This window comes from Mya arenaria, chromosome 1 (assembly GCF_026914265.1).
Source record: "Mya arenaria isolate MELC-2E11 chromosome 1, ASM2691426v1".
Taxonomy (NCBI): domain Eukaryota; kingdom Metazoa; phylum Mollusca; class Bivalvia; order Myida; family Myidae; genus Mya; species Mya arenaria.
In genome coordinates this window covers 5,547,434-5,564,426 of record NC_069122.1, presented here as the reverse complement: position 1 = coordinate 5,564,426, position 16,993 = coordinate 5,547,434, and the positions used below count along the sequence as shown (strand labels likewise).

Below are 16,993 nucleotides of genomic sequence, written 5' to 3'. Positions count from 1 at the left end.
ATCAAGTACCCGGTCATGATATTACTACACAAAGTAGAATTATGTATTTGAGTCATTTTCTATGGGATACGAAATATTATTGAGTTCATTTAATTTCATGTAAAGAACTCGTAATAATATGACCAAATTCGCCGACCACGTCAAAACTCAATCGATTTGTGAATGCCCGCGATTTAAAACTACGATATTAATGCATCTCCGAAGTAAGTGTTTAATATTCATATCTGAAACATGCTTTAAATTGAAAGTTTCTCAAAGGCTTAATTGAATATGTAAAATATCTTGAACCCAATGAAGAGCAATCACTCAAGTAAAATCATCAGATGAGATGCTTGAGTGAATTTCAATAAATCCCGAAATGTAATTCTTCATGGCGTAATGAATTAATGAAAGTATCTTAATGAATACATGAGTGTATTGAAGTATTTATCGAAAGATACGAACGAATGATTGATGCAGCAAGCAAAATGTTCATGTTTAGTTCGGTTTATCGATGGCTTTTAACAGAATTAACCCACAGACCAAATATACATAAGCCATATAATAAACAAATGACAAGACATTAATTCCATGTTTTATAAAAAGCATCTGACAATATGCTTTAAACCTAAAAGTTAACACTAGTGATAATACTTAGAATTTCAAAATGTTTACTATAAAAGCATGATCGGTTTGGCATGAAACATCAAGTAAATTTGTGCTTAAATACATGCAAAGCAATTTACATTCAAAACATTAAGTACTTTTATCATACTGCATATACCTGAAAAGCACAGAGCCAGACCTACATCTAGCATTTTAGTTTTTTGTTTGCAATTTCGTACAATAAAATCACAACCAAGAGAAGGCGAAAAAGTACCTGAGCTGCAATTTATATAAAAATAAAATAAAACCTTCACGTTTTGAAAATGATTTCATTCAAGAAAGACATCACCTACTACTGAGAAATATAATAAGGTAAGATTTTCCAATTTTACTCTTTGATTTCCTTTACAGTCTAGTGTTGTTTTTGTGTCCGTACTGAAGTGATACATAATAAAATGAAAAAACGACTTAAAGTCAAAATTTGCGAAGGTATAAACTAAGATACTAGTATAAACAAAGTTATTTTGTTTTATTTTCGCGAATTAAATGTCTTGAGAAGATCAGATATTGCAGGAATATCATCGAATGCATCCAAACATAAAGCGATATACTATAGACGTTGTTAATTTGGATACACAAGACTATTAAATAGTAAAGTTTTCAAGCGATGAATTGTATAAACTCATTTGATTTGGTCATGAGAGCTTCATTATGGATAGTGACAAAAGTGAGTTTGGTAATTCTTTCAATTTTGACATTGTTACTTAAAAACGATTTTTTTTTATTATCTCATTGTTTTCAGGAACTAACACAGCTTAAAAAGACCTAAATTATGACGGTGAGTTTCAAAGTTCTTATGTATTTATTTGCTCAACAAGTGTAAATAATTGTTATGTGATAATGACATATTCATAATTAAAGTTTTAAACAAAAAAACGGGCAAACGGCTTTGGACATGAGCAGATAAGTACATATTGACATTATAATATCGACTTCATGATGGCGAAATTTCAAAGTTTTTATAAATTCATTTGCAATATCACCGTATAATATTTTGATATGCAAACAGCAAAAACATAATCTTATTGTTATTGATTTTGAAATTTTACCCATCGACCACTTTTTGTAATGTTAACTGTAACTGTCAGGACTTCGAATAGGGATAACCTATAGTAATTTGGCGACTCCATGATATAAGGTATCATTTGAAAGGATTTGTAAAAGTTTAACCGAAGAACGAATATTAACTTAACAGTCATTTTAGCTTTTTTAGCTTTCAAATACTGCAAAATATGTCAGTATATGTCCGATTTGAATTTGCATCGAAAGCAAATATAAAAACTGAAATAACTTTATGTTGAATTAGCTGCCGGCCATATATTTTACATACAAGTAATGACCATACAAATTCATTTCAAATAATAACAAAATGTAATTTAGTCACCAGGACATCACAATTTCACTTTTTGATAAAACTAGTAAAATTATGTATCTGATTGTAGCCTGATATTACCTACTTAAATTATCTTGTTTTTCCGTCGGGCACAAAAGTAGCCGGTGATACGGAATAAAAGTACGGTAGAATGCAAATGTATTATACTTGCAGCAAGGCATTAAAAAAACTGCTTTAATCAGACACCACAAACACACACTTGCATGTAATATGGAATATCTTATATTTACTATACAAACAATGCATATTTTATCTGCTGTTTTGCTAAAATCACATGCATAATCTGTTACTGGCGATTTTGCATCAAATATTAATTAAATTCTTATAGGCCATAATAAAAATTATCTGTTTCCAGTAATCTTAAACTCCAAAGCATCTTCTTTGATAAAAATCTGAACGTTGAGAAAGTGATTTAGATGTTCTTGCAAAATGGAAATGGACTGACGACACTATTCAGAAATCCCTCAGATGTAGCGATCGGTCAGAAGATTCAATAACATAAAGGTTATTAAAGGGCTAACTTGGAGTAATGAAAGGCTATATTCATTCCTTAACTCAAGCCTTAGACATACAACTACGTATTGTAGTGTATGTATGATCTGTATAACACTCAAATCAACAACAGTAGTTGTTTAAAAGGAGTAACTGTATAAACTCGGATAAGTTGTCAACATGTTGTCTTAAGGCTAGTTTTCTCATTTGAATATATATATGTGACCGGTTTATATTGATATTTGGATAAGTTTGGCCAATTAATGACAATTTCGGATAACTTTCACACAACCAATGAATTTACCAGTTTTATACAATTAGCTGCAAGTGGTTAAAGTGGCTTTTCCCACATGAACCAATATTCTTCCGCTTGTGCTGAAGTGTTGGTTTCTTGCATCAAATCCAATCTCAATCTTCGACAGCTAATTAACGAGGAACCTCTCAGTTAATAAATTTGTTCTAAGGAAAACACATGCGGTGTATATTGTGAATTGTATGCCGCATATTTACACAGGCTGTTTGTTTATTTGTTATCGCGTTAGGTTCAAAAATAACAAGCTTAAACTACATAAAGCAAACATCATTTGTTGTCTTTTATTACAATTGCAGACTCATATCCAGTGTTATCATAATTTTGCAAGCCAAGATAAAAAATGTGTCAATGATGCAGCGATTGCAAACGTAAAGTAAAGTATTCTTTTAGAAAGATTTTTTAAGGAATACTTATTTTGCAATGTTAATGACAAAACGAAGTATTTTTATCTAACAATTACTTAAATAATAAAACAGGATAAGAAAAATCTTATCTAAGTTGTGATTTTCCACAACGTCAGCGTCTCCTTGATTAAATACAAGTTATTCAATGAAAACACTTCAGTTAATTACCCTGAATGCAAATCGTGTGCATAAGAGTTGCTGAAAATGACATAGACTGGCGACACTATTCAGGAGGCTCTTAGAAGCAGATTATGGCCGCAATTTCTTCAGACAGCAATAAGAGTACACTTCTTTGAAATATGAGTTAACGAACGGTGTCAGGAAGCAAAAGATTCGTTCATAGCAATTTTCATGTGTTATTTCCAGCTTAAAACGTGTTTTACTAATATATATATGTATGTTATAATTTAATACGTATTATAATGAAAAAGTTATTTCAACTACTGTGCTTGTTTCTGTAGTTATTCTTTTAAATTTTAATTAGCATACAGAAAATTCGTAAGTGTGGTGTTTGTTCAATCACCATCTATTTTTTAAGATATATTTATCTTTCGTTTTTATCATTTTCTCTAGATTGTAATTATGTTTCTGTTTGTATTTATGTAATGAATTTATACACTGATGAATAAAATATGTTTAAATTAATCTTTGTTAGAGAAGTATTTGGAAATGTCACTTTAATTTCTGAAAAAAGACAAATTTTTGTAAGCCTAAAACATTTTTCCGATGATTATGCTCTTGTACGTACGTTTCGTTGATACTTCACAAATGAATCCGTTCAGAGATTCTTGGTGCAGTTCTCAACTTTAAACATGTGCAGTTATACAGTTAGTAATGATATGAAAGGTAATGTAAATTAACATGTATTATAAATCACAGGGACATTCCAGCACAGAACGGTGAGCCTTTATTGTAGTATATTTAAATAAAGTAGGGTTTTCGATTATTCTTCACTTATCTTTGTGTGTAATTTTCGTGTTAGCTTTTTTTTAAATGTACAAATTATTGCACAGCCCTATTATTGAAACGGATGTTTAACGGATCCCTACTTAGTTGATTGAGAGTTGCTTTCATGCATAAATTAATCGATTGACTGTATGTTGCAAATATTAAGGTCTCAAGTGGGAATTGTCGATATTTATGTTAAATTTTCGTTAGGAAGTTTGGAATATGTCCACTTTACGTTATTTATGTAAATTCAACATGACTGTCGCTGTTGTCTGCCTACAGCGTAGTTGGCCGTTTCTTGGCCGCTGGAAAAGTCGAAATTTGGTTAAAACCTATCTGCTTCTTGTTTTGAGACTGGTAAAAAACATCAAGCCCAATTCCGGCACAGAATCGGCCATTTTATTTTTTTCATGAAAATGCTGGGAGAGGGCATTCCTGTTTATGCTTGCATTGAGACCATCGCACTTTTATGTTGTTTTATTTTATAAACTTTAGAATTTTGGAAATGTTTTAAGAATTCACAAAGATTTGAATTGAATACCATTCATTTGTCGGTTTTATTGAATCAATACGACATCGGAACATCTTAGCAAATAATTTTAAACAGAACTATTGAACTAAGGTAATAACTGACTTGAGGAATTTGGGACTTTCTGAAATTCTGAATCTTTGTTTATTTTAGACACACTACCAAACTATTAGAAGAAGTTGTAACTATATTTAACCTAATAAAATATTATAAAATGTTCGCGGGCTCTTACAAATATGACGACTCGCGACAGGATCTACATTTATAATATATAATTTTGCAATCTGATTTTTGGATAAATGGGAATTAAAAATTAATTTAATTAATTGAACACTGCTGTGTGTTGAAGTCTGCATCTTAGAGATATCTGTCGATATCTGTCGTCAGTGTATTCCCATTTAAGCAGGAAGCCATAATTTACTATATTTACGTATCGAATAATTTACTGGACGTGATTTTATCAAATAAGAGTCTGACGACGTTAACTGAAAAAACCAAGATAATTGGATTGGAGTTTTCTTATATTGTTTTATACGAAGCTGACGGATATTGACCTCATGTTATATACACAAATGCCGTTATACTATTAGATATGTTATTTATCTTATCAGCTCATTCAAAATATACGGCTATAGCAGAATTAAATGCAAAATGTGTTCATACATGCATACAAGTCATAAAGTTGTCAGCTGCGTTTTATAATGATCATTGGAAGCATAGTTTTTTTTTACTTTCATGACCATGCTTTAATTATACGTCGATAGTTTTTTAACATTTCAATTTCGTCAGGAGGCGCTTTGTTGAATAGCCTTCTAAAGCGGTTCAATATTAAGATGGTAAATTACGTTGGTCATTTTAATATGTGTTGGGGTAAGACGAAATTCCTGGAGGAAGGTTTTTAAAAGATCTTAGCTCAAAACTTATTTAAAAGGTTTTAGGTGCCAAATAGTTTCACAACTATTTATCATTGGCTGCTTATGCTTAATGATATAGTATGGCTTTTGTAACAATGAATATAGTTTAAATAAATATTTAACACTTTACATTTTAACATTTTATTGATTTTGGTTTTATCCTGGAAGATTCCTTATTCTCGGCTCATCCTTATTACACCAAAGCATGTCGCAGAGAATGTATGGTTTACTCTTCGGAAACATTGTATCTTTGGATCTTGTAATGCGAGTGCAAAACGTTCAATTGTTGGTTTTCTCCACTCCTTAATAAGACGTTCAACCTTTATGTGATTTGAGTTGCCCTTTTAATTGGCATGTTCTGATAGTACATGTTTTATAGGGAGTATTTTATATTTAATATCAGGATGAAACTTGAGTATGATATTTAAGTATGGACTTATTCGATAAACAATACAATTACTGAATGATGTTTATTTATTTACTTTATGGCTTGGTGTATACGCCATAAAGCAGTAACAAATGGAAAAAACGGCAAGACGATAAAAACTTTTGATGCTAAATCAAGATTTGTAGCATGCCTTATTCCAGAAAAGAAAATCCCCAAGGCAATTATATAAATGGGGAAAGAGAGAGTCCCGTATAATTGGTTAATTATATAAACGGAAGGATGAGTGCTGTTTTAATAGCGGTTCTTGTTATGAATTAACCTTTTTGGATAATTCATAACAAGAACCGCTATTAAAACAAAACTCATCCATCCGTTTATATAAACACTGTTGTTAATATCATAGTTTATGAAATACATCAGGATACTTAGTTTTATAACCAAAGGATTAATAAAGAATGAATGACCGGTATTTCCAACGTGAATCTTGTTTTTAACAAAATCTTTACTTTCTTCATGCCTTTCAAAACCTTTTTCTCAATCATATCGTGATGTGATTGTTCGCTAAGAAATGTGGTGTTATTGCCTGCGTATGAGAAATGTCTGAAATGTGTCTACAGTCCATTTCCATGTAAGACGGAAACATTAATTCAAAGAATTATTTAATGGGGATTTTATTTAACTATGATATATAGGAAGATGCAGTCAGTTTCAAAAGGAAATAAGAGCAATGTATATGAGTTAACTTATCCTGATTTTACAGGGCTAAGTAATAACTTTTCAACTCACGTCTTATGCAAAACTTTCCGCGAAACTTTGATGATAATATGGTCGTCTAAATTGCGATCTATATATACAGGATGTATACTGTTTTTTTTACATCAAAACTAAATGTTATACATGAAGACAAATTATTCGAGCTTAAAGAGGTTATGTTTAAATAACGGGGATTATCCACTTAGCTATAATTGTATCTTTAATTGCCATTGATAATTTAGTGGTGATTTAATTCTTAAATCTTTTACGATTATTGGCTATTTAAAACTTTCGAGAAATACATTTATGTTCGTTGAACGTTACTTTAGTAATACATTTCTGAGACAATTGATTAAACCTTCTTCTATAAACGTTAGCGTTGAATATAAAACAAAACATTAATCTCAGGAATACTAATAATTTGCACCTGTAATGGAACCGTGACATTATTAGTTGTGCATTTGTCCTTGGGTTTTCGTTTTATTGTATTTTACTCACGCCACGTTTGATCAGTTTTGTATTATTATAATTTTGCTTCTCTTTGCGAGGTGGACGTTTGGATTTAAGTAGGTTTGCATCGAAAACGCGCAAACCACAAACTCACAGAAATCATGCCTCAATTCAATTCAATTCAATATTTTATTGCCTCCAATAATGAAGATAGGAAAATACATATGTAATACACGAAACACATACAAAGGGATTTGGTGAATGAATATGCATATATATATATATATGCATGTTCATTCACATAAATATAAACTATTGTCAAATGGATATATATGAACGAAATAATAAATATAAGCAAATATACAAGGTGATCAATGTGTTAAATACCTTAGCGAAACGAAACAGAAGGTATTTGAGTGAACACAGAAAAAATCAAGTTAACAATAGAGAAAACACACACACTATATAACAATTGTGCCATATTCAGTCGATATGCAATATACAGTAAATATGATATATATCTTAATATTGTTTGGTAAACGCTAGAATAATCAAATACAAGTTTACAATTTTAAATAAATATCTGACTAACTATGGGGTTGTTGAATTTGGTATTAAATTACGGTCGTAGGTTTGATAATATAACGGGCAAATATAACTAAATATTGATCACTACTGATATTTCATATTATTTTGATGTTAATGAAACACACCATAGGAAGTGTCAAGGACTAAAAATATTCCAAACGCCGAAGGGTTGTACACGCTCTCGCATTTACCACTAACATTGGTTGCCAGTGAAAACTTATGTGCTTTTATAATTATAATATTTCGAATCAAAGTGGGAATTGTTGATCACCAACAATGGTAATGATGATCTTTGATGTTTTCTTAATTAAGTAACACCATGATACAATAGCATTAACTCTTATCAATAACATACGAGTAAGAGTAAGTAAGTACCCTTACATATATGATCTGACACGAGTTGTCATTTAATACAAGATTTTATTAAACTCGAGGCTCGCTTACAAACAAATTTCATGAACTCGTTTAATAAAATCTTGTATTAAATGACAACTCGTGTCAGATCATATATGTAAGGGTAATGACAGAATGGCCCTGGCAGAATTGTGAAGCTTTGTTCTAAAGTCTTCATGAACAGTTAAACTTTATGGGTGTTTAATTCTTTGTATACATAATCATTATAAAACAAACAGTTGTCTGAAAATTATGATATAAAACTCATCGTACAATATCAATAACATTGACCTAAACAATATATAGTAATGCTCTTAGTCTGCCGTGTAAGTATCGGTTGACCGGTCCATGTTCCATTCTTGTATTTTAAGTATTCTCCACTGCTTTTCCTTAAAGTTCCTTTTGTGGTGATTCTTCTTTTGGACTTAAAAAGTCCTTAGAAGCTTCCTCCCATGTGTAATTGTCTGGTGTGAGGCATTCCTTCGGTGTCCGTCTCGTATTACACTTGATCTTCGTCGTTTAGTGACGTCGATTCTATATCGCAAGTATTTGTTGGACGTTCATGAAATGTACTGATATGTTCGTATTTTCTGTCCCCGCAAGAAAATTGAAAGCTACTGTGTTTGCCTGGATAAAAACAAAATGTGTATATTAAACTATATCTAACACAGTACAAAATTGTATTCCATGTTGTATAGTGATATAAGAAGCATAGCAAATAAAAGTATCGCGACAAATTCGCAAAAGAGGCGACAACTTTTCAAATTTGGCGAATTGATGGCGACAACGATTTTTTTTACGTAAATGCCGTAAGCGGTGCCCTTGCAGCCTGCATGATAATCGATTCTGTCACTGTTATCAATCAAGCACATCTGCAGGTGCGACAACAAATCCGATAATTAGGGCAAGCAGTATTATGCATATAGGTTGTGGTATAGTATTAGTATAGTACGTTTTAGGGGTTATAAAACTGAATATGACATTGGACTTAAAATATACCCATTAAATACACAGAGGGCAGTTTCAAAAGAAGCAGAGCATGCTAAGTATCATTGCTGCTATAAACGATGACGTTGACAACAAATAACAAATATTCATAGTTAAGGCATCATTTTTGGTACAGTGTACTTATATTGTGGAAATATCTATACGGTAGAGATAAAATAAACATTCAGTGCACGTCTACGAAAGAACATTATTAAACTCAATATTACGAATCAATCCTAACTGATAATAGTTGTCAAAATAAGATTGTCGATAGTTATGATACGTTTTATAAAGCACTAAGATGTGCCTGGTAAAGGTTCGAATCTCATCGATTTTAATCGTTTCTATAAAATTAAGGCATTACCTTTTTTTGAAATATTTGATAGTAATATGGTTTATAATCATGTATATGCACTTCGGTAATAAACAAGATGTCAATCTTATCATCATCATTTGAATTGTTTTTCAGTTTATTTTTTAAATACTGCAATATATAGTAGTTAGAAATATTCCTTGACAGGGGTAATTCTTTTATCTCGTTTAAACGACTTAGTCATTCGTTGAAACGAATTATTTTCTAGTGAAAACGATTTGGTGACTAGTTCAAAAGACTTTGTGTCTCATTTAAACGACTAGCATATCTACTTGAATTTAAGTGAATAGGATTTTGCAATAAAAACTTCAAGTTGATTTATGACATTAAATATATACTAAACTGAAATTTACGACTCACTGTTGTACACTTGTTGGCTAAAGTGTATTTTACTCACAACTTGAAACATACGAGATTGTTCAAGACTACTCTCAAATGTTCAGATTAATCGTTAGTTTGATTTCATTCGCTTTGTTCTTACATGTATAGTGTAGTTTCCACAGTATAAAACACAGGAGCAACCCAGTTGCTGGGACCAGACAAATGACCAACAAGGCTATCCAGTAGTTGCTGAGACGAGAGGGGTTTTCTTCGTATGGATATGATGTGTTGCCGTTTGCACTGCCGTTAACGTTTGCTGAATCGTTGTCTTCTCCGTGAGAAATTACTAAACGAACAGGTATCGTAATATGTATTAAACAAGTATTCGAGGAATATGACCGGATTTTAATGAAATTCAATATACTTTTACAAACTCTTACAGTTAGTTTAGAATAAATCGTGTTATTAACGAGGTTATGTTTATTTGAAACAAGCACGCGATATAAGATGTCACAACATTATTGGTTTTGTTTGCATACATTTTTTCATATATTCCAGACTGAATAGCATCTATATTTAATATGCGGATCGGTCTAAAGAAAAAAATTCAAATTATGCTTACCTACTCGTCCATGGCAAAATACAGCACTATCCATCAAGGTTTGAAGCAAAATAATTTGGATTGCTGAAAATAAAAAGGCAAATGATATTTGCAAGTGTTGATCTGTATAAAATCGTGCTCACTAAAGTTTGGTCTTAGCGTAAGCGTTGTATAGTTTCTGGATACAGCAAATAGAATAGATAATATCGGGACAAGCCCGGCAGACCAAAACCTACTGCCTACAGTTTTATGGCAAATAAATGACGTGTTTTGATCAACATTGACAATACAGAAACTCACAACAGAGGAGTTACAAAGCTAGCATCTTCAGCAGACATGCATAACAGACAATAATAACAGACCAGCACAACAGACAAATAACAAAACAGGACAGTTTACAAACAAACAATCACAACATACGATTATCAAGAAGACGAGCAGAACAGACGAGAACAACAAACCACAACAACCGACATGTACAACAGAAGAGAATAAAAGACGAGAACAACCGGCGAGCACAGCAGCCGAGCACAGTAGACAAGTATAATAGACAAGTACAACAGAAAAGCACAGCAGACAAGTACAACAGACAAGCATAACAGACAAGCACAACAGACAAGCACAACAGACAAGCACAACAGACAAGCACAACGGACAAGCACAACAGACAAGTACAACAGACAAGCATAGCAGACAAGCATACCAGACAAGCACAACCGACAAGCACAACAGACAAGCACAACAGACAAGCACAACAGACAAGCATAACAGACAAGCACAACAGACAAGCACAACAGACAAGCACAACAGACAAGCACAACAGACAAGCATAACAGACAAGCACAACCGACAAGCACAACAGACAATTACAACAGACAAGCACAACAGACAAGCACAACAGACAAGCATAACAGACAAGTACAACAGACAAGCATAACAGACAAGCACAACAGACAAGCATAACAGACAAGCACAACAGACAAGCACAACAGACAAGCACAACAGACAAGCACAACAGACAAGCATAACAGACAAGAACAACCGACAAGCATAAAAGACAATTACAACAGACAAGCACAACAGACAAGCACAACAGACAAGCATAACAGACAAGCACAACAGACAAGCACAACATACAAGCACTACATACAAGCACAACAGACAAGCATAACAGACAAGCACAACAGACAAGCATAACAGACAATTACAACAGACAAGTACAACAGACAAGCACAACAGACAAGCATAACAGACAATTACAACAGACAAGCATAACAGACAAGCACAACCGACAAGCATAACAGACAATTACAACAGACAAGCATAACAGACAAGCACAACCGACAAGCATAACAGACAATTACAACAGACAAGCACAACAGACACGCACAACAGACAAGCATAACAGACAATTACAACAGACAAGCATAACAGACAAGCACAACCGACAAGTATAACAGACAAGTACAACAGACAAGTACAACAGACAAGTACAAAAGACAAGCACAACAGACAAGCACAACAGACTAGCACAACAGACAAGCACAACAGATAGTCACAACAGAAAAGCATAACAGACAAGCACAACAGACAAGCATAACAGACAAGCACAACCGACAAGCACAGCAGACAAGAATAACCGACAAGCATAACAGACAAGCACAACAGACAAGCATAACAAACAAGAATAACAGACAAGCACAACAGACAAGCATAACAGACAAGCATAACAGACAAGCACAACAGACAAGCATAACAGACAATTACAACAGACAAGTACAACAGACAAGCACAACAGACAAGCATAACAGACAAGCATAACAGACAATTACAACAGACAAGCACAACAGACAAGCACAACAGACAAGCATAACAGACAATTACAACAGACAAGCATAACAGACAAGCACAACAGACAAGCATAACAGACAATTACAACAGACAAGCACAACAGACAAGCATAACAGACAATTACAACAGACAAGCATAACAGACAAGCACAACCGACAAGCATAACAGACAATTACAACAGACAAGTACAACAGACAATTACAACAGACAAGCATAACAGACAAGCACAACCGACAAGCATAACAGACAATTACAACAGACAAGTACAACAGACAAGTACAAAAGACAAGCACAACAGACAAGCACAACAGACTAGCACAGCAGACAAGCACAACAGACAGTCACAACAGAAAAGCATAACAGACAATTACAACAGACAAGTACAGCAGACAAGAATAACCGACAAGCATAACAGACAAGCACAACAGACAAGCATAACAAACAAGAATAACAGACAAGCACAACAGACAAGCATAACAGACAAGCATAACAGACAAGCACAACAGACAAGCATAATAGACAATTACAACAGACAAGTACAACAGACAAGCACAACAGACAAGCATAACAGACAAGCACAACAGACAAGCACAACAGACTAGCACAACAGACAAGCACAATAGACAGTCACAACAGACAAGCATAACACACAAGCACAACAGACAAGCACAACAGACAATTACAACAGAAATATACAACAAACAAGCACAACAGACAAGCACAACAGACAGACACGCACAACAGACAAGCATAACAGTCAAGCACAACAGACAAGCACAACACACAGACAAGCACAACAGACAAGCACAACAGACAAGCATAACAGACAAACACAACAGACAAGCACAACAGACAAACATAACAGAAAAGCACAACAGACAAGCACTACATACAAGCACAACAGACAAGCACAACAGACAAGCATTACAGACAAGCCCAACATACAAGCACTACATACAAGCACAACAGACAAGCACAACAGACAAGCACAACATACAAGCACTACAGACAAGCACAACATACAAGCACTACATACAAGCACAACAGACAAGCACAACAGACAAGCACAACAGACAAGCATAACAGTCAAGCACAACAGACAAGCACAACACACAGACAAGCACAACAGACAAGCACAACAGACAAGCATAACAGACAAACACAACAGACAAGCACAACAGACAAACATAACAGAAAAGCACAACAGACAAGCACTACATACAAGCACAACAGACAAGCACAACAGACAAGCATTACAGACAAGCCCAACATACAAGCACTACATACAAGCACAACAGACAAGCACAACAGACAAGCACAACAGACAAGCACAACAGACAAGCACAACATACAAGCACTACAGACAAGCACAACAGACAAGCACAACAGACAAGCATAACAGACAAGAATAACAGACAAGCACAACAGACAAGCACAACAGACAAGCACAACAGACAAGCACAACAGACAAGCATAACAGACAAGAATAACAGACAAGCACAACAGACAAGCACAACAGACAAGCACAACAGACAAGCATAACAGACAAGCACAACAGACAAGCACAACAGACAAGCACAACAGACAAGGACAACAGACAAGCACAACAGACAAGCATAACAGACAAGCACAACAGACAAGCATAACAGTCAAGCATACAAGCACAACCGACAAGCACAACATACTAGCACAACAGACAAGCACAACAGACAAGCATAACAGACAAGCACAACAGACAAACACAACAGACAAGCACAACAGACAAACATAACAGAAAAGCACAACAGACAAGCACTACATACAAGCACAACAGACAAGCACAACAGACAAGCATTACAGACAAGCCCAACATACAAGCACTACATACAAGCACAACAGACAAGCACAACAGACAAGCACAACATACAAGCACTACATACAAGCACAACAGACAAGCACAACAGACAAGCACAACATACAAGCACTACATACAAGCACAACAGACAAGCACTACAGACAAGCCCAACATACAAGCACTACATACAAGCACAACAGACAAGCACAACAGACAAGCACAACAGACAAGCACAACAGACAAGCACAACAGACAAGCACAACAGACAAGCACAACATACAAGCACTACATACAAGCACAACAGACAAGCATTACAGACAAGCCCAACATACAAGCACTACATACAAGCACAACAGACAAGCACAACAGACAAGCACAACAGACAAGCACAACAGACAGTCACAACAGACAAGCATAACAGACAAGCACAACAGACAAGCATAACAGACAAGCACAACAGACAAGCACAACATTCTAGAACAACAGGCAAGGGTATCTGCAAAGTTTAACAAACATGTATAAATGGCTAGCATAACAGACATGCTTAACAGACAGAAATAACATTCAACCATAAGAGGCAACATCAAAAGACAATCAAAAGCAATATTCGCAGTTAAAATAAGGGGTATAATCATTGTTGTTGATAATCTATGACCTGCAGAATAGCCACAATGTATCCGCACAATAACACAATTTTCTTCGTTTAGGCCTGAAACTCGTTACGGATTTAAATCATTTTCGTTCATGATGTGTACATGACACTTCCCAGTGATAACAAACATTGACGAGCATTACAGATATAAGGAAACGTAGAATAATATTCTATAATGGCACGTCGATCAAAAGATGCGTAAGGGCACAAGCACAGTCCACATTAAGCTGAATAATTGTTTATATCTAAATGTTGGGGTTACCGCATTCGAATGGTAAGCGGAAACAGGAGGGATCACTGGGGATTAAACAAGTATTCGCGCACTCAGTCATACTTGTCCTAAAAATAAAATCGTTTATAAATTTAGAAGGTTCCGTTACCTATAGTAACTCTTATTTTGATTATAATTAAGCAATGTACGTATCACAATCGACACAGCGTCAAAACAACAAAGCTCAGTTCCCAGCTAAAAATAAATTGAAAATAGACAGTCGGTTTGGCTGTTGTTGAAAGCCGAGTTACAGTCAAACGTTAACTGTTGCGGCCGAATGTCCATGTTTTTGCAAAGACATGAAATATGAGCAAAGCTGCGGTGCAGTTAATGTTTAAAATTGGTAAGTTACCTATCAAAGTATCCATTTGTCACTCCCACTGAGATAATCTTCGGATGTAGACTTTGGAGAAACTACTGAATGGACCGTAAGCCGGTAACAATATGTTCTATGTATATTGAATGTGACAATTACTTAATAAAATAGTTCAATGAATTCCGAACAGTTTTATTTTTATACTGTATAAGGCCATGCAAATTGTTTTTATTTTTAGCGTCAACCCTTAGTACGAAACCTATCTAGTTATCTAGCTATCCTGCAGAAAAAAACGAACACCCGAAAACACCAGACCAGAGCCTCCTTCCTCCATTCTCAATTGTCAGATAGATTTCGAATGCATAGTGAGCTATAATAAAACTTTTAAGTGTTTTGACCATGGAATTATACAGGATGCATCATTTTCTGATGTCAAGTGCCGAGAATGCGGGTACAAAGTATGAAGCATGTTGTTTACACTTGTGGCACAAGACAGAATAATAGTAAAAGGAAATGTGTTTTTTATCGGGATGCCCAGACCTATCCGTCCGCGGACGTTAAACATTGATATGTTTTGTTATGGCCTAATCCCGAGACGAAAGTCTGCTCACGTTAGTACACAAATATCTGGGTTTACATGCAGATTTTTTTACACTTAATATTTGAATAGCGAAAACGTTATAATTGATATAAACTTTATGCATGCTCACTTCGTTATTTCACATCGAATCGTGACCATACACTTAAAAAACTAAATATAAACCATGTATGTGTTTTTACGCTGTACATTATTTTAAGTTTAAATATTGAAACCATGAACAGTCACGTTATCAAAATGGACGAGCCAACATTAAAATTGATTTTATTTTCATTAGATATGCTTGATAAACAACAATAATAATATGAAATTATTAGAGAAAAAAGAAACATCACGATACCAAAAATACGAATGTCTTTTACCGTTATAACAAACCCTTTGATACACTAACGGGTTTTTATTAATAACTGTCCCTAAACTATTAGCCTACGGGTTTTTATTTCTTAATTTACGAACATTAGGAGCTGATTCGACAAAGCTCAGAAAAAAATCGTATGATGTTTTGCTTATTTAAAATACTCTTATTTTAAATAAATGGGTTAAAATAGAAATTCAACGACAATTTATTACATATTAACGTATCAATACTAAACATTAAAGTTAATTGTAGGTTACCAAAATAAGCAATAACCATAACCGTGTTATGATCTCCCTTTTCTCCAAATTAATATAATTGAGCTTTCGGTTGAAATATTCTACTAACTTAAAAGTGTAAGTATGATTATTTTTTTAGAAATATTTAAATGAATAAATTATGGTTAAAATGTAAAAAAAATGTGAGTATAAAACGCATTAAGATTGGCGGATTGGGAGTTTGGTGGAAACACACTTTACTGTCAAACGAGGAATCGCAGGTACCGCCGCACCACTTAAAACAACATCCGGGAGGGACGTTAAATGGAGGTACCGCGTGAAAGTGCTGTATACTGTTGCATGTAGCTACCCAGGGTAGTTCTAACCAGGGCTAAATTCTGCATAT

At 34.1% G+C, this 16,993-nt stretch overlaps 1 protein-coding gene across 1 annotated transcript; it reads right to left on the bottom strand.

Annotated features, from left to right (window-relative positions):
- Positions 1-8,321: 8,321 nt before the first annotated feature.
- On the bottom strand, positions 8,322-15,537 carry LOC128234930 (uncharacterized). Its single transcript, XM_052949559.1, has 4 exons — positions 15,453-15,537; positions 10,514-10,576; positions 10,052-10,237; positions 8,322-8,837 (listed from the first exon to the last, which is right to left on the bottom strand). The coding sequence occupies exons 1-4, from the start codon at positions 15,466-15,468 to the stop codon at positions 8,710-8,712; spliced, it is 393 nt and encodes a 130-aa protein (XP_052805519.1). The 5' UTR covers positions 15,469-15,537; the 3' UTR covers positions 8,322-8,709.
- Between the last annotated feature and the right edge of the window lie 1,456 nt (positions 15,538-16,993).

Bases quoted from the DNA above. Each gene is read 5' to 3' on its own strand.
- LOC128234930 (XM_052949559.1), bottom strand. The intron at 10,238-10,513 runs GTAAGCATAATT...CTGTTCGTTTAG, and splicing joins ATTTTGCCATGGACGAGTAG to TAATTTCTCACGGAGAAGAC. The intron at 8,838-10,051 runs GTAAGAACAAAG...GTTTTTATCCAG, and splicing joins GTGGAAACTACACTATACAT to GCAAACACAGTAGCTTTCAA.